General features: G+C 41.7%; 1 protein-coding gene across 4 annotated transcripts in view; it reads right to left on the bottom strand.

Annotated features, from left to right (window-relative positions):
* The window catches only part of CHD6 (chromodomain helicase DNA binding protein 6), a 211721-nt gene that overhangs the window by 92149 nt on the left and 92044 nt on the right, over positions 1–27528 (bottom strand). For all 4 annotated transcript variants that reach the window (XM_029221761.1, XM_029221758.1, XM_029221759.1 and 1 more), the window contains 6 exons: positions 21321–21468; positions 19372–19521; positions 6117–6179; positions 5241–5299; positions 4233–4350; positions 181–267 (listed from right to left, as the gene is read on the bottom strand). In XM_029221761.1, the coding sequence (XP_029077594.1) occupies positions 181–267; positions 4233–4350; positions 5241–5299; positions 6117–6179; positions 19372–19521; positions 21321–21468 (625 nt within the window). The remainder of the gene's footprint in view (positions 1–180; positions 268–4232; positions 4351–5240; positions 5300–6116; positions 6180–19371; positions 19522–21320; positions 21469–27528) is intronic.

The raw sequence follows: 27528 nt of genomic DNA, 5'->3' as shown, positions 1-27528 counted from the left end.
CACTTACATTCTTTCTACTACATTACAGGAATCAGTCCTACACTGACAGACCTATGAAAACCTCCCTACAACACAGCACGCGAATGCCATGAGAACAAGGACCACATGCTAACGAAACGTGCAAAATATCTTCGGCAAGCAGCAGACACTTTGTAAGAGTCGAAACAGCAAAATACCCACCTCTCCGGTTTCTGCATCCTTGGTGTGGGCCACCTCCAAGATGCGATCAACCTCCACGTAGTCTGGATTGAACAAGTCTTCGTCAGGCTAAGGCAAACAAAAAAGAAGAGCTAAGAAGTGTCCCCCATCCCTCCAACCCATCATCCAGTGTTTTAAGTGACCCCCCTCCCGGCCCCTATTGGGCAGGAAACACAGAATGAAAAGGTTTGCTTGAAAATAAAAGTCACCTCACTGACATTTCTTTACTGTCCCCAAATCCTCCTCTTCAAGACTGAATTTAAAGAAACGACCCCACCTTACAGGTTGCCCCACCAGGGTGAGATTTTCCTGTCGGTCATTACAGTACTGAGCAAAAATCAGCACAAGGAGGATTTCCAGAGATATCCCTCGGAAATCCAGAATTACAGTTTGTTTTTCTTCTTAATACCAATAATAATAACAGTTAATACTGGAAGGAGGCATGGAAGGAGCTTCAGGGGTACTGATAATGTTTTATTTCCTGATCTAGGTGCTGGTTACACAGGAGTGTTTATTTTGCAAAAATTCACTGAGCTGTACCCTTAGGACTGCTTACTGTTAAACACGCTACGCTTCAAAAAAAAAAAAGCGTACTTACGAAATAATAAGATTTAGAAATATTTAATGTGTGTCCAGTGCTTTCATTTTAGCCTATAAGCTACTTTATGGAGTAGCAGGTGTCGTAATTATCTTTACAGATAAGAAAACTGACTCAGAGAGGTTAAATAAGTACCGTGACCAAGGTTGCAAAGCCACGTGAGTCAGAACATTTACCCGGGTCTTTCTTGCCCAGAAGCCCTCCTCCTGAAGTGCAGGAATGTTCTTATTACCCCTTAAGCTAGAAGGCACTTTAGGAGCTGTCTAGTTTCATCTTCCAATCAACGCAGGAACACTTTTTTTTTACAGCATCCCTGCAAATCCACCCTCGGATTCAATTATCCCCGTGTTCAGGAATTTATTGCCCTCTGAGACCTGACCCACTGCCAAGACAGCTTTACTTCTGCCTGTTCAGTAGCAGCATCATGATCTTTATCATTATTACTATTAAATTACAGCCTAATTTTCCTCCTGTAACTGACTCATTGGTGTGAACTGCTTCCTCTAGAGCAGCAGTAACCAAGTTGATTCGTCCCTATCGGAACACCTCCCTAACCCCAGGTGTTCAATGTCCTTCAGGTGCCACATTTCTAGATCCCTTGGTGATGCAGAGCTAACCTTTGTGGAATAGTGACTATGGGTCGGGCACCATGCTTAGCACTTCTATCAACACTGTGTCATTTAATCCTCCCAGGTAGTCTGTGAGGGTGATACTATTAGTACTGATTTACATAAACGGAGGATACTGAGTCTGAAGGAGCTACTGCAATTTGCCCAAGGCAAACTGCTATCAGGTCATTTTCCCCACTCCAAAGTTGTAAAGATCTTTAAAATACCAATGTGTGACATTACATTTACTTATTGCCATTTTCATTATTTCATTCATCCTCACCTGTCCAGGTAAACCTGAACTTTGATTCTGTCATTTATTCTCCCAGCACTGGGTCTGGTGTTGAGGAGTCAGGGTCTCATACGCCTCCAGCCCTGTGGGGCGTGGGAACTCACAGCATTTCCAACCCCACTGTCCTTCACACGTGCCCCTGGCTACCTCATAAAGCGGCTGGAAATAATGGGTATGAAGAAGCTCTATTCAAAACTAGGTTATTATTTATTTCATAAGAATATCATTTACGCAAGTTATTAACAAAAATGTTGACGAGGTCAAGACTGAAGGTAGCGTTACAGCAACTACTCTCCACTCTCACTCCTCGTTCCTTTCATGACGGCCTCCAATCTTCTCAAAAGCCTTTCCTTCCCCAAGGGTATGAATTCCCATTACAGTATTTCTACACATCCTAACACAATTTTCTATTCCCAACCAAGGGAAAAAAAATCATTCCCTTGGGAATAAATCAGAAACCAGATTCATGGGGCTTTGTAAGCTACATTAAGTAGTTTGGACTTTATTCCAAGACAACAGGAAGTGCTGAAGGGTCTGGAGCAGGAGTGGCATAGAAAACCCTCCTCCCTTACCTGGGCACAAACACGTGGTGACTGAGCGCTGACCCTGCGCCTAGTACCACAGATAGGAAGTACCACGAGGAAGGCGTGGCCCTGTCTGTCTCGCAGGGCTCAAAATGGAAGACACAGACACGTAAACAAGTCACTACACTGCAAATGCTCGCTAAAATAGAGGCGTGAATAAGAAGTTCCAGGAACCGAGGGAGAGTATCCAACAGGGCTTCAGGATGGTTTTTCCAATTCTAGTCCTTCCTTTCCGATTCTCTACAGAGGAACAATGCCATAAAACACCGTTCTCACAGGCTTTACAACAATCCTGGAGAGGCCTGGGGCCAAACGTTAAGGGTAAAGAAAAAGGACTCCATATTGGGACAAAAATAACACTTACTGACATTATCCTAAAATAGTTTTTCGTCATTTGCGGAAAAGGAGTACAGCATGAACAATGAATTGGTAAGAATGTGCAGCAATCTGCTAAAATTTGACGGCATCTCAGTGCACTCTTAAGGTCTAGTATTTGTGACTACATTTAAAAAATAATTGTTTTCTTCATAAGTTATCTGTATAAAATCTGTTAAAGAAAATAGAAATCACCACAATCCCATCAAATGGAGGAAATTACGTCATCATTTTCACATACACTCAGACATTTTCTATGCATTATTATGGTGATTCTTCTCTCTTGTACCCCCCAAAAATGGAACTGTCTCATATAAGAGCTTGACATTTTCAACTAACAACAGTTAACATCACTAAGCCTCTTCCTATGACGTTAATAATTGTCCTCCAATATCATTTTTACTAGCTGCACAGTACTGCGTTCTGTGGGATGTATCATAATTTAACAAGTGTCTATTAACTAACATTTTGTTTGTTTTCAATTTTTCACCAATACAAACAACTGTTTATCATAGCTAAGTCTTTGCACAAAGACTTGATAGCTTCCTTAAAATAAATGGTGGAAACAGAACTGCTGGGACAAAGGATAGGCAAATATTGAGACATGTGATGTCTGTTGTCATCCTGCGTTCCTGATAGGTCATCCTAAGTTATGCTCCCAACCAGTGACGACGACAGCGTCTCTTCCCTACACCTTCACCAGCAGTGGAAAATACTTATGTTTAAAACCTTCAAATATTTGATAAGTGAAAACTAGAAGATTCCCATTTTAATTTGCATTTCTTTGACTGCTAGTGAAACTGACTACATTTTTGTATGGCTGATAAGTAATTTTCCCCTCTTTTCTGAATTCCCATTAATTTGTCCATTTTTTTCTATTTGGGATTTTGTATTTTTATTTTTGAACTATAATAGCATTTCTTATCATTAAAGCTATTTGTCATGTGTATATGTATGTGTATCATGCATGTGTGTATACAAATATAAATAAGGTTTCCATACTGGAATAGGAAGAATATATGCCTTGTATGTATGTGTGCATGTACGTAATTAGGGAATACGTCTATGTACATTACGTACTTACTTAAAGATTTATTTGTGGTATTTTCTAACTTACAGGCACTACAGATGTTTTGATATCCAAATCCATCAATCCTTCCTCTTGCTGTAGGTACCATACTTAGAAATACCCAAGTTTATATATTTATTTACTTATTTTCTAACATTTTAGCTTTGTTTTTATTTTTTACACCCAAACTTTAAGTCTTCTTGGAATTGCCCTTTTGGGGAGGGGAGAGGAGGAAATGAAAGAACTGTGTGCACATTCCTTCTGTGTGTACATTCTGCCCTAGAACGTGACCTAGATGCACGTTCTCATGAGTTATCAGTTTTTAAGGTTTGATCCTTATTCCTTGGTGGATAATTTGTTTTCTTTGGCTTAAATCTGGACAAATCTTGTCACAAATCAGCAGGCACCTGAGCAATAGATCTACACAGGACTTAAACTTTAAGAAACTTAAACCCGGTATTTAATACTGCAAGAAAAGCAGTGATCAAATTAGTAAACATTGCTTCACCTCAGTAAAAATGTGCTTCATCTGGGCTTGTTTATTCCTAAATCGCTTGATCTTCTGTGCGATGCGAGGATCCTTTTCGAGTTCTTCCATTGTGGCCCATTTACAGTGTAAGTAGGAACTATCCAAAGACACACAAATTGTGAGACAAGCATAGAACCAGCAAACCATCAAGCATTAAAGTGTTTCAATAACCAGGTGACCGTCTAACACAGCAGCAGTGGAGTGACTTCCTGTGGAACTGCTGTAGACTGGGCTTAGAAGGGCCTTGCCCTTCAGGACAAAAACAGAATACAAAACAATGCAGCAATTCCAAGCAATTCTGTGGCTTCTAGAGAAACTGGCTCAGAGCAGAGGGAGGGCAGGTGTAGGCAGGCCATCGTTAATGCACATTAGTGAAAGTGGGCACACAGCAGAGAAAGAAAGAAAAACCCAAGTGGGTAGAAAAGTATAGGCTATAGGACCGTGGTTCTCCACTCTGGGTGCAAATGGGAACTGCAGAGGGAGTTTTTAAAACACACCAATCCTGGGCTTCCCTGGTGGCGCAGTGGTTGAGAGTCTGCCTGCCGATGCAGGGGACACGGGTTCGTGCCCCGGTCCGGGACGATCCCACATGCCGCGGAGCGGCTGGGCCCGTGAGCCATGGTCGCTGAGCCTGCGCGTCTGGAGCCTGTGCTCCACAACAGGAGAGGCCACAGCAGTGAGAGGCCCACGTACCACACAAGAAAATATATTATTAAAACACACCAATCCTTGAGAACTACTCCCAGAGTATGAGCCAATGGGTCTCGAGTGCAGCAAGGACTTCAGTAGTTTTAAAAAGCTCTCCAGGTGATTCTATACACAGCCAAAGTAAAGCACTGCCGACTAAGGTGAACTTGAGCCAGTCAAGGTCTGTGGGTCATGCCTTAGGGGCCGTTCTTGGAAAATATAAAAGATAATGGTGTGATGAAAGAAGAAAGTTCTATTCATTTAAAATACACATACAAATAATACATTAAATAGACGTACAAATTCCTGTACTTGACGTAGAACAGTTCCAAGTCGAATGGGGGTTCTCCCGGGTGAACCTGTAACCAAAAGCAAGCAGTTATCAGCCCAGATCCCCATGGATCACCCTTATGTGTCAAACGAAAAAGGTAAATCAATACTTCTTCCTGGTTTTAGAACATATTTCTCAAGGACATTTTCATTTTCCCAGGTCTTTTTCTGACAGGTCTGGAGCAGGCTTTCTAAAGGCTGAACACACAGTAAGCTATAAGGTTAGAAAAAACCAAAAATGATCCTCCTGGTGTCATTCTTAGGTCCAGGCTGGGAGAGCATTCAGCTGATAAAGCCAAACTGGTCCAGGGCTCTGAGAGCTGCTGCAGAAGTGAGAACATGCATTTCCGGCGTCCTCCCAACCGTCCCCCACAAACTCCAGTGATGTTCACTCTCAAAGTAAGGAAGTGTACTTTCATAAACACTTGAGGTAAAGATGAAACTATGCCTTCACTGGCACCGGCATACTCTTTCACGCCAGAAATTTTCTCTAGAGGTTCTCTACACAGCCCTGAGATGTTGAAAGGAAAAGATGTTTTCATTGGGAGTCTTTTCCCATCTCTTCTTCTTGGCCCTCTGATGACTTTCAGTGGGCTATGGCAACTAAAGGATCAATACCTTTTGCTAGGATCATAAGGAAAAAAAACATCGGTTTGGGCCATACTCAAATATTTCAGAATTTTATGTCTTAAAATCTTTCATGGAGGTGAAAATAAGTGTCAACTAGCCAAACAGTGCTCTTGCCTAGCTCTCAGTCCAGCCAAGAATGACCACTCCAGAAACATCTCTCCACAGAGGGTGTAAACTGCGCTAGTGATATACAAGCCAGAAACATCAGCCACGAACCTCCTGGACAGTCTTAGATGCCAGGATCTTCTCAATGATGTTTGCGTCATCTTCTGGAGGCTCCTGGAGATGGAGGTTAAAGAGAGACACAATTACGGCACCACAGGAGCCATGAAATAATTCTAGAAGAAATACTGTAATAGGCACTACTTTCTCCAAAAGTTCACCTTTGAGTACTGAGGTCTCCCTCCTATCAGCCCACAGAGTGATCAAAAGATCACACACATTCTAACCTCTGGGCATAACACCCTACCACCTTCCCCTCCCAAGTGAGCAGGGAAGTTATTCTGCTTCTTGATTTGCTTCAGATTCTTCATTTCAGATCTGCCTTTAGCATCATTAAAATTGACCCTAAGACTTCCCTTCTCTGCCAAAACTGCTTACATGTTGCTGCATAAATTTTCAGAAAGGCCTAACACAGAAGAGTCTGGGGGCTTTAGAATCAGAAGGTCCCAATTCTGACACAGTCCAGCTATTGACTTTGGGCTAGTCAATTAACACCTTTTAGTTCCAAGTCTATTAAAACAGGAGTTAAAAACACATATCTCACTGGGTTACTGGGAGGATAAAACGGCATGTGAAAACATTTTTTGGACAGTAAGCGCTATGCAAATGCAAAGTATAATTATTCTTTACTAAATTGTACCATCTTTCCCCTCTGTACCTGGAAATGGCTTTCTGTTTCACTGATCATCCATTGACTACAAATCCCAACTGGAAACAATTTAATTCCTTCCTTTCTGCCCTAGATACACATCAACATTTCCTAATCGCCATGAAATCTCTTTCTACAGAGTATTTGACTTAAAAAAAAATCTGCACTTAAAAGATGCACTGGATCTACAAATATTTCTTTAAAATTTTATTTTGTTTTAACTTTATATAAAGGGTGTCATGGTGGATGCAATCTTCTTTAACTTAATGATATTGCCAATATTCATCCATGTTGTTCATGTTGCTTTAGCCATTCAATTTTAATGCTGTATAATATTCTATTGTATTAATAAACCAGAGTCTATTTGTCTTCTTCCTTTGATGGACATAAAAAAAAAAAAAAAAAAAAGGATGCATTGGGTCACAACTCTCCTGTTAAATGTTCTTCCTCGGACTTTATTTGAGCAGTTTTATTTCCATCGTTTCATATGCACTACGTAACCTTACCAGATCCAGTATTTATCACAATATGAGATTTAGAACAGTATATGAAAAGAACATTCATCACAACAACCCTAGCTCTCAAAATAACTATTTGGGTTCCTTATCAGAGCTTTCCAAAAGGATGGTTTATGCTGCATCTCACTGCCCATTCTAGGGCTCAACTGTCCCAAAGTCATACCATTACAGAAAACATATTTTCTAAGAACTTAAATGAAGCTTCTCCCAGAAAGGTGATGGTAAAAAAAGATGAGTAGGGCGGATGGCAGAAAAGAAGTATGGGAATCAGCAGGCACTGCCAGATGCTCCCAAAGGCTACAAATATTTATTACGTCCCCCTGGACACATGGCATTGTGAAGTTAATCCAAAATGACAAGTCTTTTCCCACTGCTCAACCAGAAGACAAGTGAACTGGGCCTACCATACAATAGAAGGATGGGGCGGGATACAGGCTAAGCTTTTGTTTTCCTGTCAGTACGTTTCTTCTGCTTGATTCTTCTGCACAGGTAAGAAAAGGAGGGGGAGGCAGTTTACTGTGGATTGCCCGTCTTCTCCCACCACAATATAAGCCTTGTGAGGGCAGGGATCTTTATTTCTTTTACTCACAAATGTAGCTAGATACCTTGAAAAAGCCAGGCAACAGTGGGTGATCAGTGAATACTGGTTGAATGCTAAACAACAGGGAAGAGGAAAAGAGACACAGATGGAAATACACAAGGAAAGATAAAGCATTATTCTTAATCTACATCATGTGATTAAAAAGTCTCCCCCTTCTCCATATACCTGGACTTATCTTCTACTGTACAGACGGGTAACAGCAAAGGGCCCAAGCTAGATGTATTTTCCTGAGCAGTAAAATCACTACCCCAACCTTGCAGCCAAACAGAGCTCTGACTATGACAGGTGGACGGCGAACAAAGGAACAGGGGCTGTGTTACAAGAAACTAGATTAATGAATCAACTTCCTTCCTAACTTCCTACTTCATTTCCTTCCTAAATTTCTCCCACATTATTTATTGAGTGCCTTTTGTGTTTATGCACTGGTCTTATAGAAATAAATGAGCTACAGTCCTCATCATCAAGGAACTGCCAGACATGCTAACATAATGCTTTAAGTGAGGTATGGCATACATACAGCATGCAGAGATCTCAAGTGTACAGTTGTTGAAGTTTAAGTCCCACCAAGATCAAGTTATATAACATTTCCAACATCCTGGAAGACCCTCTTGCCCCTACTGGAAGTAACCACTATTCAGACTTCTACCACCATTGATTAGTTCTGCCTATTATTAAGTTTCATGTAAATGGAATCATATTGTGTGTGGTCCATTCTCCTGTATTACCGTGTAGTATTTTATCGTATAAATACACCACCATTTATTTATCCATTCTATTGCTGAGGAATATTTGGGTTGCTTTCAATGTTCACATAAATGCACTCATTTACCTTGGATATAACACAGGAGTGGAATTGCTAGGTTATGAGGTTGGTTATATGTTTAGCTTTTTTTTGTCTTTTTAAAAAAAAATAAATTTATTTATTTTTGGCTGCGCTGGGTCTTCCTTGCTGCGCATGGGCTTTCTCTAGTTGCTGTGAGCGGGGACTACTCTTTGTTGTGGCGCGTGGGCTTCTCATTGAGGTGGCTTCTCTTGCTGCGGAGCGCAGGCTCTAGGCATGCGGGCTCAGTAGTTGTGGCTCGCCGGCTCTAGAGTGCAGGCTCAGTAGTTGTGGTGCATGGACTTAGTTGCTCCAAGGCATGTGGGATCTTCCCGGATCAGGGCTCAAACCTATGTCCCCTGCATTGGCAGGTGGATTCTTAACCACTGCGCCACCAGGGAAGCCCGTGTTTAGTTTTAATGGATATTGTCAGAACTCTTCCCAAAGTGGCTGTAACAATTTTTACATCCAACAGCAGTGTATGGGAGTTGCAACGGACTTGATACTGTCAGTCTTGAAAATTTTAGCCATTCCCAGTGGATGTGCATTACCATCTCTTTGATTCACACTTCCCTGATAACTAAGGATGCTGAGCATCTTTTCATATGCTTACTGGCCATATGGATATCCTCACTGTGAAGCTCCTGTTCAAGTCATTTGCCTATTTTAAAAATTGTCCTTTTTTCTGATTGGCAAGAGTTCTTTATATTTGTGAGAGTTTAATATATATCTTTATTTCTCAGTAAGAGTCCTCTGTCACAACCCATACAAACATTTTCTACCAATCTATGGTTTGCATTTTCAACCTGTAAATGTATCTTCTGATGAACAGAAGTTCTATATATTCCACCTTATCAATCTTTTCCCTTATGTATTTTTGTGTTCTGTTTAAGGAATCTTTGCTGCCACCAATGTCATTCACTAAGCCATATATGTGGTTGTAAATCTTCTTGTAGCCACATTAAAAAACAGATGAACTTGACTTTAACAATATTTTATTTAAACTAATATACCGCAAATATTATCATTTCAATATGTAATCAATGTAAAATTATTAATGGAATAGTTTACATTATTTTTCTCACACTAACTCTTTAAAAATCTACTGTGCATTTCATACTTACAGCACATCTCAATTCAGACTAGGTATATTTCAAGTGCTTAATAGCCACACACAGCTAAGTACAAGCCATGCTGGGCAGTACATACCACTCTATTTTGTTCCATTGGTCTATTTGTTCTTATGGCAACACTACCCTGTCTTCATTGTGGCTTGATTACAAAGTCTGGATTATGGTAAGTATTCCAATTTCTTGGAAAAGTTCTTCCTTTTCAAGACTGCCTTGGCTAATCTAGGTCTTTTGTACTTCCATCACCAATTTCTATCAGAAAAACACCCTGCTTAGATTTTGACTGGGACTGAACTATACAGACATCTTCACAATATTGAATATATGTATGTCATATATTGCTCTATTTATTTAGGTCTTATTTAATTTCTTTCAGCAATGTTTTTCATACAGAAGGCTTGTATCCTCTGAGAGTTATTACAGGGTATCTAATACCTTTATACTAAATGGTATTTTACAATTTTCCTTTCCTGATTTGATGTTGCTTGTTTATATAAATAGTTTTGTTTTGTTTTTTTTACTATATTGTAAATGGTGCCAATACATTTACTCGACACAAGGTTACCACAAACCTTCAATTTGTTAAAAAAAAAAGTGCAGGGCTTCCCTGGTGGCGCAGTGGTTGAGAGTCCGCCTGCCGATGCAGGCGACGCAGGTTCGCGCCCCGGTCTGGGAGGATCCCACGTGCCGCGGAGCGGCTGGGCCCGTGAGCCACGGCCGCTGAGCCTGCGCGTCCGGAGCCTGTGCTCCGCAACGGGAGAGGCCACGGCAGTGAGAGGCCCGCGTACCGGGAAAAAAAAAAAAAAGCGCAATATCTGTGAAATGCAATAAAGCAAACCGCAATAAAATGAGGCATGCCTGTATTTTTTCTTTCATTAATTAATTAATTAATTTTTGGCTGCGTTGGGTCTTCGTTGCTGCACGTGGGCTTTCTCTCTAGTTGCGGCGAGCGGGGGCTACTCTTCATTGCGGTGCACGGGCTTCTCATTGAGGTGGCTTCTCTTTGTTGTGGAGCTCAGGCTCTAGGTGAATGGGCTTCAGTAGTTGTGGCACGCAGGCTCAGTAGTTGTGGCACACAGGCTTAGTTGCTCCAAGGCATGGGGGATCTTCCCAGACCAGGGCTCAAACCTGTGGCCCCTGCATTGGCAGGCGGATTCTTAACCACTGTGCCACCAGGGAAGTCCTGTATTTTTTCTTTTTCCTTAATTCAGTAGCCAGGACCTCCAGTGTATTTCTGAATATAAATGAGAAAAATAGAATCTTTTTCTTACTCCCAAATTCAGAGGGAAAGTATTCAATACTGCACCATTTAATATAATATTAGCTGTCAGTTTTTATCTACTGACTTTTAAGATGTTCTTTCAGTATTTGGTTTTCTACAGTTTAAGATATGCTTAGCATGGTTCTCTTTTTTACATTTTTCCTGCTTGGGGGTTACCTGACATTGAATGTACTGGCGGATATATTCATCAGTTTATGGGAATTTCTCGCCATTCATTTTATCTTCAAACACTCCTCTGATTCACTCTTTCCTCCATGTCTAGGACTCTAATCAGATATGTATGTGGTAGTCCTTTTCACTGCACCCCAATTGTCTCTTTATCCATTTATGCTTTGCTCTGTTCTTTCCATTCTTTTTTCTGTGTGTCAGTTTAGAAACTTTCTGTTGATCTGTCTTCAAAGTCACCAATCTTATCTTCTACTGTATCTAATCTGCTTTTAAACTCATCCACTGTGTTCTGAATTTTATAAACTGAAAATTTCAGTTTTACAGTGTTGATCTGATTCTCTTTATAGATTCAATTCTCTGTTGGAATTCTTTACTTTAGAACTTATTTTGTCCATCTTTTCCTCTAATTTCTTTAACATATTAATCATGGTTATTTAAAAGTTCTTTTCTGCCAACTCTGTTATCTGGATCATCTGGGGTCTGCTTCTATTAACATATTTATTTTCTTGATTTTCAGTCAATTTCCCAGCCTTTTCGAATGCCTAATAATTTTTTACTGTATGATGAGTACTGTGAATAGTGTGAATAAAAGAATCTTAGCAGCTCCAAACAATATCTTCTACTACAAGTGTTTCCTATTTTCTCTTATACAAACAGGGAGAAGAAGTGGGTCCCATTGGTCCAATCAGGGACTGTTGGGTCAGGACTGGGTTACTGTTAAGATTCAGTCCATCTCTTGTTTTACCTGTTCCTTGAGTATGAATGTCCAAGGTCACTGACTGTAAGTCCAGCAGGTCTTTTTGCTCCTGAGCCCTGAAGTCTCCAATTCCAAGCAGGTTAAAAATCTCTCCTAAAGGAGAGTCAGTTTTTTTGCAGTAGACCCATCCTTTTTTTAGTGAGGTTTTATCTCCTAAAAGTAACGTGAGACTGTGAGATTTCAATGTGCCTTCTGGCTGAGCCACTAACTTCTTGGGCTACCCCAGAATTCATCAAATGTCTCCAGGCGAAAGCTCCCTGTTTTGGGAATTCCTTTAGTTTCCAATCATTTCACCAGCCCTGCATAATCAATCACCAGCAGGGTCAGATGGTTTCTCTTCAACCCAGAATAGTCTCTGTTTGGGCCCAGCCTGATCCTCAGCCCCTGCCCAGAATTGCAGAGTGCCTCCAGAGGAGAAACAGTCAGCAACTGTCAGCTCATCTAGGAATAGCTCTTCTCTGTCTGGAATTTTAGTTCATCTGATTCTTCTTGCTTCCACAGCTATCTGATGTCTTTAAAAATATGTCCTTTGCAATTTATCTTTTTTCCCCCCTTGCAGCAAGTGTTGGTCTGCCATGCCCTACTATATACCCTTATCTGAGAATAGAATCCTCCAACACTAACTCTTATTTTTGGAGTTCCCTAGGGCCTAGTTTTTGGGCTTTCTTTTCTTTTTTATCTATACTCATTCTCTTGGTGATCTCATCTGGTCTCATGGTTTTAAATACTGGCTACGTTGTGTTGGCTGCCATATTTATTTATCCTCTCCTATGATTACAGACTCTTGTATCTAATTGTTACTTGTCATCTCCACTTGAATATCTCAGAGATATTTCACACCCAAGGTGTCCACAAACTAAACTCCTAGTCTCTTAGCCAACCCCCCACCCCCACCCCTTCTACCTACAGTTTTCCCCAGCTGAGTTAAGAGGAACTCTATCCCTCTGGATGTTCAAACCAAAAATCCTGCTGTAATCCTGACTCTGTTCTTTCCTCTCCACACACCCTATCTCATCAGCCAAGAAATCCTGTTGAGTTTACCTTCGAAGTACACCAGGAATACAGCCGTTTCTCACCCCCTCCTCTGCTTCTACCCTGTTCTAAACCACCTTCATCTCTTACCCAGATTATTCCCAACTGCCTCCTAAGTAGTCTCCCTGTGTCCACTCCTGTCCCACTGATCCATTCTCAACACGACGTTCAGAATGGCCCTTTTTATTAAGTCACTCTTTTGCTTAAACTGCTTAAAATGTTTTTCTTTTAATCTGGAGTAAAACCAAAAGTCTCCCAAAGGTCTACAGAAGCCCACAGGATGTGTACCCAGCCTCTCATCTCCTCTGTCACCTTTCAGGTCTCCTTGTCCGTCCCTCACACACACCAGGCATGTTTCCACCTCCGGGACTCTGCTATTCCCTCTGCCTGAAACAGCCTTCTCCCTACACGACTCCCTCACCCCTTTACTTCCTTCACTTCTTGGATCAGATATTACCGTTGTGAGGCCAACACTGACCACCCTACTTAAAACTGCAGGCTTCATTGCTGAATTCCGTATCACGCCTATTCTGATTTTTTTTTTCCCATACCACTTACCACCATTGACATACTACACAATTTTATTATTTTCAGATTGATTATCAGCCTCTCCTTAGTTATTTCTACCCTTTGGAGGTTCTGGGCTTAGCCCTTTGGCTTTCCATCCCACGTAGGTTCAAAATCTGGCAAATATCTGGAGGAGGAGATCGGTTGTGTGTATGCTGCAGGCCTCCTCTCCATTTGCTGTAGGCTCCCTCCACGAGGGCAGGGATTTCTGTCTCTTTTGTTCCTTGATGTTATCTCCAGCACTTAGAACAGTCCTTGGCGCTCAATAGTGGTAGGTGCTCAATAAATATTTTTGAATAAATAATGTTAAGAGATTTTGCAATATAACATGGGAATAGTAGTATAAAGCAAGTGCTATGGGAACACAGAGCCAGAGTACCTGGACAAATGAGGAGAGGCTTTGGAAATGAGTTGGCTGTCTATTAGCATTAAACTTTGATAATTGCTGAGCACCTTTCCTATCTACTCCCAGTTCTGTATAACCCAGACTAGCAAGCAAGCATTCATACGTGTACACCCATGCTAAAAGAACAACTGTCTCTCCTCACCAGCAGGTTGCTTCAAATAGGCTCTTACTCTTACCTACCATGAGGAGCAGAAAAAGATGGTTTCCGATGATAGGATTTTGATTGCTCTCAGAGTTTTTAACTAGGACCAAATCCAAGGAAATGTTAACATGTGGATGAAGAAAGCACAGGACTTTACTCTGAGGATTAAAAGGATGGTGGGTTTAAAGCATTCTTCATTATAGAAAATTTTCAAGTAAAAATTAAGTATTTGAAATAAAATTTCAATTTATTTTTTTGGCACTAGTTAAAGAATAGGGGGAAACACACTAGTATTAAAAAAAAAATCAATGGTTATCATCAAAATACTGACAGCAGGTTTTTATCCTATCCTAATAAAAGAGAAAAAAGAGAGTAGCGTTTCCAAAATACACATCAAAGTAGGAAGAAAACTGGAAAATCAGGATTTTTTTTTTTCCCTAAACAGAGATTGTGCATAAGCATGACCATGTGTGTATAAACACTCAGTGTATACAGATACACACAGATATAAACCAAATCTGCTTGCCAAACATACTTCCATGACAGCCATCTGTTCTCAACTGCTTGGAGTTTTCTCAAATTATCCTTCAAAGGAGACCATTTTAGTTCATTCACTTTCATGTCAGAACCTCATGAAATTAAAAATTTATTTTCTTAGGGAAAATTTCAAAAATTTTCAACCCACATACCCCCGACCCTCAACCAACCACCTGATTCACTTCTATTCAGCGAGCCGTAAGGAAAGGCTCTAGCAAGAAGAAGCAACTCCAAAACACAAGCATTTACCAAGTGCCATGGAAGGTCCAAAGTAGCATCCAACAAGGTGCCCAGTCTCAGGGGCTTACACTCAGTGAAAGCAAGATAAAACATATTTTTCTTAGAAACGTACCAGTGGTAAATTCTAATCAGTGTGACAGCACTAAGTCCAGCAGCAAGAGTGCAGAAAGCAAGAATAGCTTGGATTTCACAGAACAGTAATGTTTTAGTTGGGCCCTAAAGAATGGTGGCTCATAAGAGGACTGCAAACAGGAAGGAAACTCGAAATGCACCCAAAGGATGAAAGCACCAGGATATGGGAAGCAGGATGCAGACTTGGAACACTAAGGAACCAGTCTTAGTAGAAAAAAGCATTACACAGAATGAGGAGTGGGGATAAATGAGGGTAGACAGGTAGTATGCAGCCACATTCCTTAAAAAATCAGGCCAGAGTTTTGATCTACAACAGGAGTTAAGAGGTAACCACCTTAGATTCTTGAGTGGGACACTGAAAAAAGCCAAAAACTTCTCTGGTATTATGGGAAAATGAGTCTAGTAATGGATTGGGAAGGACAGGGACCTGGGGCAGGGAACGACAAAAGTGCAAACTGTGGTCATTTGAACACTGGCCTCAGCACAATGGGTGGCAGCAGAAGCCAAGAGGAAACAAAGACAGGAGACAATCTGAGGAAAGACGCGGGGTGGGGAACAGTGGTGTGGCCAGCTGAGAAATGGGAAGAATGAAAACCATCCTCTCGGGCCGAGTGCATAGGAGCCTAAGCAGTGAATCACGCGGGCTGGTACAGAGCTAGAGCCATACAGAGCTAGAGCCATGCCAGCCAAAAGCCGCTCTGCCAAGGGGCCTGCCCACGGCTGTCGGTGACAGAGTGAGACGTGGATGAACACCAGTGGGGAAACTATGCCAGTATGAAGAACTGGAGAAAACAAGAGCCCGAGAAAAAAGAAAAACACTTCACTCTTGTCTTTCTAATCCAGGAGTTAAGAATCACACCTGTTTCTGTAATAAGTTTTAAGCATATTTATTCATTATTCACATATTAAATAAATACATGACAAGTACAACTGAATGCAAGTCTTTATGTTAGTTACTACCCAACATAAAGTACTAGCTATGTTAGGTGAAAACTGTGATAAATTAAAAAGTGAGGCTTGTTTTGTAAAAGTTTACAATCTAATGGCGGGAACAATCAGGAGTGACATTCAGAACAGAATGGCAGAGGCACTGATGCATCAGAACAGTCACATGCTGAGAACAAGTGGTGGGAGGATTCTGGGGGACATCAGGCTTAATATTATAAATACTCCACAAAACAGAAGAGGGAAAGTGTCATACTTTCATCTGAATAGTTCCTGGGGGTTAATGGAAATTTGACTTTATTGAAGCTCTTTCATGCCAGAGAGATACATAAAAAAAAAAATTAAAAAAAAAAAGATTATAAGCCCCACCCTAACGTAGCTCATGGCTTAGATGAAGGAAACAAAAACTGGCAGGTGTTTAAAGGACAGTGATGAAGTTAAACATATTAGAGTTAGACAGAGGAAGGAAGGGCACTTATCCCCAGCTCAGGGGGGTGCAGAGAGCTTCCTGAGGGAGGCAACAACTGCGGTCAGCTCGCCAGGCACGGGAAAAGGCCAGACAAAGCAGAGGGTGCCGTCTGCAAAGCAGCAGGAGGCAGCACAGGGGAACACCAGGAGTGGATGCTTCATCCACATTCAAGTCCTTCTGTCTCAAAGGCAAAATCATACAAACCACACAAACTGTAGGAGGCAAAAACTGAGACAGCCTTGGAAAAATCTATACACTAAATGTACCACAACTGTGAAAGTCTGTCTCTGTTCCAGGCACTGACATCAGTTTGACAAAGAATAGGAAGGCAAAGAGTCACAGTCAGGCTGGAAACATACTTCCAGCCCTAATCCCATATACCAGCCAGGGGACGGGCCTCTAGACTCCAAAGCAGGGCTGTGCTAATCTGCCAGTCCTGAGTTAGGCTGGATCATGCGTAAAGATGTTTTCAGCAACTCACCACTAGGTAAGCACTGCTGAGGTTACAATTTGGGGCTGGGACAGGGGCCAGCAGCCACAAAAGTGGGCTGAGCATGCTGATAAGACACTACAAAGAAAGCAAGGAGGTAGCAGTGGGGCCTTTTTGGTGCTGACTGCACACCCTTCTCTGCCCCAAGCTAAAGCCAGCAAGCAGGCAGACACCCTTTCAAAGGGCCTTGGGAGAAGGATGAAGGAAAAGCCTCATCTTCTCCCACTGATTTTCTGTGCCACTGGACACTTTGAGGATTGCTTGGAATCCTAGATGAGATCCCTGATTTTGGGGCTTTGTGTTGGCCTGGGAAATCTCTGTTCAGACCCCACCCCCCGCCAGGAAGCCCACTATGTAAAACAGGTGCAAGTGGAGGGCTCCACAGAGCACTGACCGTGCAATCCGCTCGACCCCACGCAGGCTGTCCAGTCTGCCCTGTGGCGTGGAAGCCAGAGCCACATAGCTGCCTTGCTAAATAAACATCAATGCCAAAACCTCGTATCGGGCCTCTTTCTTGTTTAAATTTAGTCACAATTTTTGAGGCGTAATTAATGCAAATTCAGATTCCAGCTTATGTTTCACCACTATAAACTTTCTCTTTGCTGTACCCTTAAGAGGACAGAAAGAGCCTTGTTAGGATATATATAAATTTCCTGAACTATTTCTGTCTGATCAGCTAATGCTGTGCTTCAGGCACCAGAGGAGAAGACAGAACAACAACTGAAATATGGTTAATGACTTGGGCTAAATGGCTACTAGGAGAAAATAAAATCCTTTAGAGTGTTTTAACTACCAAACCAACCATAAAATCTCCAAGGAAGGGAAACCCACTGTAAAACAATGTAATCCTATCACTTCACAGCAGTCTTGCAAGGGCTATTCTTAACTATGTGCTTGAAAAGTAGTATTATGTGAAAATGCATTACTCTGGAGGCAAGGTGGTTTACACAGATAAAGCATCATGAGCTCCACTAGCCAGCCACACAGTGTCCAGGAGGAAGGACAGGTATCTGTGCTATTGCTGCACACGCAGAACATGAATCCTGCCAAGTCAGCAACAGCGACTCCATAACAAAAGACAGCCTGTGTCTCAGAACGTGCTGCCGGCAACGAGGCGCCTCCTACACGCACAGCCTGTTTCTTCTCTTGCTTCTGATTCCTCCTCCGTAAGCTCCTTGGCACAGACCTCCTCCTTCTCCACATTTACCCTCTGCCTTTCTAGCATCGGGGGTACCAGGTCCTAATGCTATCCTTTTCCTGCCTGATACTGCTGCCAATGGAAATTCCTAAACTGCATATACGGGCATCCTGCTTCTCTGCTCGAACCCATCGATGCCTCCTGCCCCTCATTCAATCCACAGTACGAAGGAAGGCCAAATACTTTAGCTGACAGCCAAAGCCTGCATAACATGACTCTTCTTACCACTCCAGGCTCGTCTCCCACCACTCCTCAAATCAGACCCCACCACCTGGCCGAGCTCATCAAGCTGCCATACCACATCCTCTGGGACCATCAGGCTGTGAGGCTGTGGTCCACGTCAGAAACGCCTCCCCTAAAACCCTGACCTCCCTCTCCTGTCCACTTTTCCTTCTGTGTAGCCACTGTATCCAGCACAGACTTCTAAGACTGCACTTATCACAATATCAGCACAGCTATATGCCTCTTCTCCCAGATAAAACTCCCTGGAGGCAGGGACCATGCCTTGATACTCATCCTCGTATCCTAGGACCTGGCCCTGCAGTGGACTCTCAATACACATTTGTAATCCAACTCCCAACTGTAAATTACTAGTTCATGTGATTCCATTCATGGAACAGCTATTTACTCTGTATCAGACTTTCACATTCTCACGGAGAGATAAAGAAATAAAATGAAATCAGAAATCAGAACACGATTATAAGCTGTAGTAAGAGCTATGAAAGAAACAAACAGGAGTGAAATAAACATTAGGATGAGGGGCAGGGATCTACTTTAAATGAAAGAGTCATGTAAAGCATACGGTAAAGAGCATTCCAGGCAAAAGGGACCCTACAGGCAAAGGCCAGTAGGTGGGAAAGAATTGCTAATTCATGGCATTAAAAGAGGCAAGTCTTTTAGCTGGAGAGTAATGAGAGAGATGGCAAAAAGCCATGTATCTGAAAAATGAATCTGGTGAATTAGGGAGAGTGTGATGACAGAGGGGCCTGCTAGGCACAGTGAGGAGTCTAAACTTTATTCTAAGTGCAACAGAAAGCCACCTGAAGGATAGAACCAGCAGTTAAGGTGATCTAACTTACGCTTAAAAAAAGAGCCACAGTACAGCTCCATCAAGTAGTCAAAATGGCTGTCCAGCCGAGGCCAGCAGCCCAATCTTAAGGCCGTACCTCCGCCTGCCAAGCCAGTGTAGAAGCTGAGAGGGCAGATGTCCGGCCAGCTCCAAGGACAGCGATGGTTTCCCCATCATCATCCACCACTTTGAAGTCCAGGTCCTCGTTGTATTTTCTGCGCTTCACCTGCCGTCCTGAGCGTCGTTTCTACAGGACAAACACACCCGCCAGAGAGACTACCTGTGAGTCAGAGGGAAAAGCTTGCACAAGGACACGCTCACCTACACTCACAGTTGAAGGAGACCTCTCTAACTTCGCAAAAAGAATCTTCCCTAAACATAACTCTTTTCAGGACTAAATTCACTCAAAATGGGACCCAGGTGAGGGAGGGGAGCTAAATCACCAGGATCCAGTGAGAAGAAGGTGTAGCCTCAGAATCCAAGGAAACGTGTTTTATGCATCATTGCTTCCCCCACCCCGCTTTCTGGAATCGGTTTCTATTCCAGTAAAACAGGGATGGGAAGTAACTTCATCATCTTTGAGGTCCCTTCCAGCATAGCTGGAAGCTCAGGGTTTATGACAGTGATTTAATAGTTTTTTTGGTTTTGATTTTTTTTTTTTTGGCCGAATTCACCATACTTACCATGTACTTCTAAACAACTAAATAATACCAATTTTATTAGGACTTATTTTGAGAATCTCCTAACACCCTTTGAAATGCAAGCAGACATCTTAAGTGCGACAAAGTAAGATTCGCGACTCACCATGAAAGGACTCATCTATAATTAAGTAGCTTGTGACCTTTTAGAGAGAGAACATTCTACAACAAAGCAACCCAGTGGCTTTCCTCAAACAGAAAAACACATCATCTCTACATACACATCACATCCAAGCAGTAGGAACCCTTCTGGGAACCATTCACCAGCTAGCTTTCTCTTAGATACTTAAACCTTACAAGACAAAACGAAAAGCCAGACCTCACCCCCCCCCTTATCATCTAAAAGATACCTCCTGGGGCTCTCTCTGTGTTCCCATCATTTCTTCACTGTGTCACCTCTATGACATTTAATTCTACATGAGGGATTCCACATAAAAAGCTCTCCCCCCAATCCCACGTACAAATCACCATCCTAGAAACACTGAACCCCCTGCCAACTCCCATCAACCTAATGTACTTGCTGCTCTGCCCGTCAGGACACTTAAGAGCCACTAACCCAAGTTTACAGGCAGTGAAAGGGGGTCTCTGATCTGACACTCCAGACACTACTACTTATTTACCACTACGACCTTAGGAGCTGACACCTTACTACAACAAAGATCACCTAGGAATCTACGAGGGTCCAGATGATTCTTAAGGAGCAGTAAGTTGGTCTTACCCTAAATGGCCCCCATGCAGTAGCACAGCCCAGATAAACTGCTGTGGATGTCAGAGGAAACAGCACTCTCAAATATTAGAACTCACGTCCAAGAGAGGCAGCCTCAACTCAGACAGAAAACTCCTACCAATGTCCTGGGCACACTTCGGCATGTTTTCAGAAATCTCACTTAGGTGGGCAACTCCTTGTTTCCATGTTTCCTTACCATCTGGGCAAAATGAATCCATCCCTGGCTTTTCCAGCATCTGGGATTATGAAAGTGTCCTTGTGTAGACTGGCCCAGCACGCTGAGCCCTGAATGTATTACCTACACAGCAAAACAGGCCCTCTGAGCCTTACCTAGTTTGGATCACAACTCCACTTTCCACATTCACTCTTACTGCGGCCTAATATCATGCTACTTTGCAAGAAGGAAGCAAACACCACTAAAAAACTGGGAGATTATTAGTATAAGGACCAGAATGCTAAAGAAAAACCTGTGGTCACCCACTAAAACACTGAAAGCCCAGCCCAGGTCTGTGTGCGAGAGATGCAGGCTGGAGACAGGGAGAGAGGACCAACAGGATCAGTGTCAGCAAGACGCTGCCCGGCAGCCAGAACGCCCACCAGGGCTTCCGGGCACAGCTGTACCTGGCTGTCTGCAGACTCAGTGGACTCCTCGGGACTCCGCAGGGATGGGTTCGGCAGGCCCTGATCCAGCTCTAAACTCTCCACTGTGGTTTCACTTTTCCTTTTTCCTTTCTTCTTTTTCTCCACTGGGGTTGGTCCTTGCTCCTTGCTACAAGGAGAAATTCAGAATTAAAACTGTTGGGCAGTTTTTAAAACTAAGATTTCTCGTGTGATTACAGTTATGATAGCACATCCTGGAATTCCTGGGCCAGGATAGGCTTTAATGGAAAATCTACAAGAGTTTCTTCCCAGAAATTTGCAGAAATATGGGAAGAAATATCTACACAGGTTGATGCAAAATTCACTTTTTTTATACCCCCTATCATGACTACTATAGATATGATTAATGTGATAAGAAATAAAATAATATGAATATCTCAAAAAAACCTCACTTTCAGTTTCACATAAATGTCTTCTCTAGGAAGTTTAATTGCTTCACAGATATTGAGAATCATCCACTTCCAATCTCCCTTTAAGTTACATGTGAAGAGACATCTCCCTAATCTGTCATCACCCTCTATTGAGAATGGTCTATGCATACGAACTTGGAGTACCAGGAGCTCAAAACTGAAGACAACACTGCCCACCCCCTGAGGAGGTTGTAATGACAGAATTCCTACAGACCACCGAGAGCTATAGCCCAATGCAGCAGATGGATGCTTCTTGAGAGGTGGAAATGGGCAAAGTCCATCCACCCTGAAAGGCCCTACTAAGATGACAACATCTCTAATAAGCCTTTTCGGGCCCTGCTGGCTGATAAAATCTCTTTTCTACACTCCCTAGCACCTCAACTGTGCTTTGCATAAGGTATTCAAACTTTAATCTTTCATCAAAGTTAGTCATTACACGTGACACCAGGCTCAGAACCATAGAGGACCTGGGATCCTCTGCAGTGGCTCGATCAACATTTGCTGAATGGATGAATATTTTACACTTCTCTGAGCTGTCCTATCAGACTCTAGGTTCCCAGAGGACAGGGAGTACGCACTTGATTAAGTTTTGTATTCCTCACAGTGAGTAGTCTTATACCTAAAACATACTAAGTATTCAATATTTACTGGATAGATAGATGGATTCATCAATGGATAGATACGATTTCGTGTCATCGGGGAGATCTGGGAAAACACATTTGAGCAGAGATATACACAGAATTTTGACAGACAGAAAAACAGGAATAATAACAATTACAGCTAATTCGTATATAACACCTACTACACGCAGGCACCGTTCTCTAACCCTTTACACGGATTATCTCCTTTACTCTTCACAACAACCTTTTAACGCAGATAGTATTATCATCTTAATTTTATCAAGAGGCACAGTGAGTTAAGATTTCCAGGGTAACATGGCTAGTAAATGGTAGAGAAAGTATTTAAACCAGGCATGCTCGTAACCACCATGGCATTCTTGGGGAATGGAAGAGTGTTAAAGGCACATTTAGTAAAAGACAGCCTGTGTGGCTGGATGACAGGGCAAGTGAACAGAAGCACCAAGTGATGGAGCTGGAAAGAAACCAGGAGTACACGAGGATAGAGAGCTGAGACTCACTGTGTGAAAAGGGCATGATGGCAAGCCCGGGAAAAAGGGAATGAAGACCTAGGCGAGAAATGCTCAATGAAAACTCATCGGTGAAAAGGATTTGAAAGATCCAGCAGAAGTAGTACCAGTAAGTCTTGGCAGAATGTGGAGAATGAGGAAGAGCCACGATTACTGGTATTTCCCATCAGGTGAGTTACTGGAAAGTGTGGGGGAAGACAGGGACACCACCAGCCTTGTTCAGAGAAGGGAGATCCAATGGGATGAACCCGTACCGGGATAGCACCCAGCGACAACGGAGAGCACCCATCACATGAGTGCAGACCCAGCCCACCCTCGATTCCCTAGGCTGAAGACTGGCTTCCCTACCAGCAAAGTTCTTTACGAAAATTTTTTTGAGGAAATGAAACTCAACGGATCCTGCCATTTTAGAGAACTGTACATTTTAACAAGAGACCTGTGCTCTCAAGCCAGGGGAAAAAGTACTTCTTATCAGTTTCAGGACAGGAGACTCAGATGAAACAGTTTAAAAAGATGCCAAATTTTCACAGGAATATTTATCTCATGTTACATGGCTTCTCACTAAGAAAATTACATAGCAATTTATATTCTACAAAGCACTTATGTGTTTCTGTCTCGTTGAACTGTTACAACCACGGTTCCGTGAGGGAGCCAGGGCAGATGAGCTTCGTATTCCACATAAAGAAACAGGTTTAAAAGCAACAAAGGCCCCAAAGTTAGCAGCGGAGCAGAGGCCTGCGCTCAGCTCATGTGACTCAGCCTGTCACTGTTTATACCATATCATGTTTCCTGGATCCTTTTTTTTTTTTTTTTTTAACCCCAGGCTCCCTTTCAATAAATGCAAAAACTTCAAATCTCCTTTAATCTTATTTGAATCTCAAAATTATGACCAAAAGAATTGTTAACAAAACATTCCAGTGACCCAAATATACAGAAAAATTCATAAATCCATAGTTGGTTCTCTTAACAAAAGAAGGTTTGTGCTTAATTTTTTGGACACACATTTAAAGACAGCTAATATACCGAAAGTCACCATAATGACCACGTGCTGAGAACCCCATTTAATCTTCTGTAAAATCCTAAATCCTTCTCCCAACATCTGAAATCAATTTTATCTATCTACTAAATATAACTTCATATTGGAAAACTTTGTCTGTATATGTTTAATCTTCATTTTAAATATTTGTATATAGATGGGCTAGAAACATGCTTCATTGTGAAATATCCCACTGAAAACTAAACCAAGCTCAAGACACAATTAAGGAATAGAACCTCGTCAAAATATTTTTTAAAGGAATTTATTTATTTATTTTTATTTTTTGGCTGTGTTGGGTCTTGGTTGTGGCATGCAGGATCTTTTGTTGCAGTGCACAGGCTCCTCTCTAGTTGTGGCCTGCGGGTTTTCTCTTCTCTACTTGTGGCACGCGGGCTCCAGTGCGTGGGCTCCGAGGTTTATGGTGCGCGGGCTCAGTGGTTGTGGCATGTGGGCTTACTTGCCCCACGGCCTGTGGGATCTTAGTTCCCTGACCAGGGATCAAACCCGCATCCCCTGCACTGGAAGGCGGATTCTTTACCATTGGACCACCAGGGAAGTCACAGAACCTCCGCAAAATGTTAAACCTTACAACAAGGCTTGTATATATTTGCCTTCCATGCTTTCAGAAACAAATTAAATGATGAAAGTAAGGAGGAACTGTAGTCAGGCACCTCCAAAGTCCAGCCTGGGGCACCACGAGATTTCCTAGCCAGAAGCTGAGGGTGGGGTGGAGTGGAGGGAAACTTCTTAAATATATGTCAGTAAAACTGGAAAATGTCTGGAGACACCTGCTTACCTATCTGGGGGTAAACAAGAAGATACTCTACCTGGGATATCTTCAAAGTGATTTTCTGGAGGTTACCTTTGACAACAGAATCGATTTTGAGTTCAAAAAATTCTTCCTGGAGCTCTTCTGATAAAGACAAATATCAGGAAGAAAAGATTTCTTATAAGCCTATAAATGGGATTTTCAAATAGGACATCAAGAAAGTATCACCTGAATTCATCCTCCAGGAAGACGAGGTGAAATGTGTTTTTCCCGTCTTTGGAGTGAGCTGTGAAAACGTTATACTTGAGTGTTATCAAATGAAGGACATTTTAACCTCCACATTGCTATTTTAACCTCCACCTACAGATGCATTTGGCCCATGAATGTTTTGTTTGCTCCTCGAAGTTCTACGTTCTTCAAAAATAGTGGTCAAATAACATGTAACAAAACTATGTAGGTATGTATATATGTATGCACCCTTCGATCCAACAATTCCATCTATAGGAATATACTCTACAGATACACCTCCAACAATATGAAAATATATATGCACGTGGTTATTCAGCATTATCTGGTAATTTCAAAATAACAAAAAAGACTTAAATGTCCGAACATTAGTGCTGAATAAATGAGGATACATACAAAGAAGTACTATGTAGCTGTAAAAACAATTAAGAAAGAATTCTGTAAGCTAATATGGAATGATTTCTAAGATACATTGTTAAGTGAAAAAAGCAACGTGCAAAAGAGTATAGTAATACGCTACTTTTTGTGAAAGAATAAAGAGGAAGTAAGAAAACTTGCATATATCTACTTACTTTACAGAAAGAACCAAAAAACAATGATTATCCACAAGGGATAAGTGGAGGGAATGGGGTGGAAGGAGTGATTTCTCTATCTTTTTATATAAAATCTGACTTTTGGAAGCATGTTACATATCAAAAAATTTAAAGATGAAAACAAGCTGAAATAAATGAATCTAAGTATTTCAAGTGAATAACATAACCACACGGAACAGATGGAAAAAACATCTCATAAATTTATAAACACAATATTTGACTATATACTTTCAGCTTTGGGGAGACGTAGGGAGAACAGCAAACATATCCTGAACTCTCTCTGGTAGGTGTATAGGTGAAGCAATTCTGAAACTATTTTAGTTGTGGTATAGGATTAAACAAATGAGTAAATGTGTTGGTGTTAGGAGCTGTGGTTCTCACCCAAGAAGTGGGAAGACATGAATATGAAATGGTGTAAGGCAAGGAAGATATTGTGGGATGGATCTGAACTGGAGGCCTCAGTGTAATCACAGGTTTTCTAAAGTAAGTATCTGTATGAGCACATGCATATAAATGGGTACATATGCATTATGAATATATTGTGTGCACGCAGGTGTGTACATACGTGCATGAACGTATATGTCCATGTGTATGTCTTGTGTATTTTTTCCCTAGCTTTGACAACCGAAAGAGCTGAAAAGCAAAGATGCTCCAAAAGCAATGTGCACACATAGCACTCAGATTTTGGTTTCTAATACCAAAGTTCCTCACAAAAATGGCTGATTCCAAGACAGGGCAGTTGTAAGTTCAGCCTGAAACATCTTGTTTTGTCAGAGAGTAAAGGGAGTGCTCAACAAAATTAAGGCAGCACGTCAAAAAGGCACAGGAGTCAGCTTAAAGAGCTCACAGTCACAACTGGGGCCATTTGAGCACCAAAGTAATCAAGGTCAGTAATGAATTATAAGCCATTGAAAACAACAGGAATCCATCCCAATGACAGATAGACAGATAAATAATGAAAAAATGAGGGAGAAAGGAAAGCTCTTGCTTATAGAATACAAACAGTAAATGGAGAGGAATCGGTGGAGTTGGAAAATCATTTTGTAACCACTGTCGTAAAGATATGTGCAGTCCAGAATCATCGAGGAATGCTAAATCTGGGGGGAGAACAATTTGAAGAGGAACAGGATATTAGCATGATCTTACAGTGTCTTTCCACAGATTGCGTATTAGTTGTACATAAACAAAAGCAGTAACTAGACAAATGGTTACACATAAGAAAATGGTCTTACTCCTAGGAAAGATATACTGGAGTATTTAGGGATAAAAAGGCATGATGTTTGCAACTCACTCTCAAATGGTGGAGGAAAAAAACATATAAATATATATAAATATAAATTATTCTGATATATATCTATTCCACGGCTGAGGTGGATACTGTTCGCTCAGCATCTTTTTGCTAAGAATCAGTACTGATCCCCCAAACCATGACGGTGAACAGAAGGTCAGGATGGGCTATGGTATCCTAGTTCTTTTACCACAGTGATGGACACATGACCCAGAGAGGCGAACCTGGGACTCTTTCCCTTAAAAAAAAAAAAAAAAAAGATTAATTTTTGGTAGGAGTGGGCAGGAAAATGAATCTCTTTCCTCCTAGGGTACAAGGCTGTTAAGCTATGAGCCCACAGTTACAGGCAGGCACAGTTTGACCTTGAGAAGGAAAGCAGTTGTCAAGGATGGAGCTGACACTCAAAGAGATGCAGAAAAGCGGGAGACAAAGATCTCTGTGGAATCCTCAATGGTATAGCCCCTGGTTCTGATTCCTTAAAACCACTGAACTCACTTGTTGTTATTTTTTCTTTAACTTAATTCAAGTTGGGTTTATGTCACTTGTAACCAAGAGAGTTGTAAATAATACAAAGGCCGAATAATCTCACCATTTAATGGCACTTGAGGCTGGATCGAAGCAGTGTAATTTTTATAATCCTCGTTTTTCCAGCTTTCAGAGTTAGAACAAACTAACTTAGA

This window comes from Monodon monoceros, unplaced genomic scaffold (assembly GCF_005190385.1).
Source record: "Monodon monoceros isolate NGI ecotype Baffin Bay Population unplaced genomic scaffold, NGI_Narwhal_1 Super_Scaffold_13, whole genome shotgun sequence".
Lineage (NCBI taxonomy): Eukaryota > Metazoa > Chordata > Mammalia > Artiodactyla > Monodontidae > Monodon > Monodon monoceros.
This window is presented reverse-complemented; position numbering and strand designations above follow the sequence as displayed.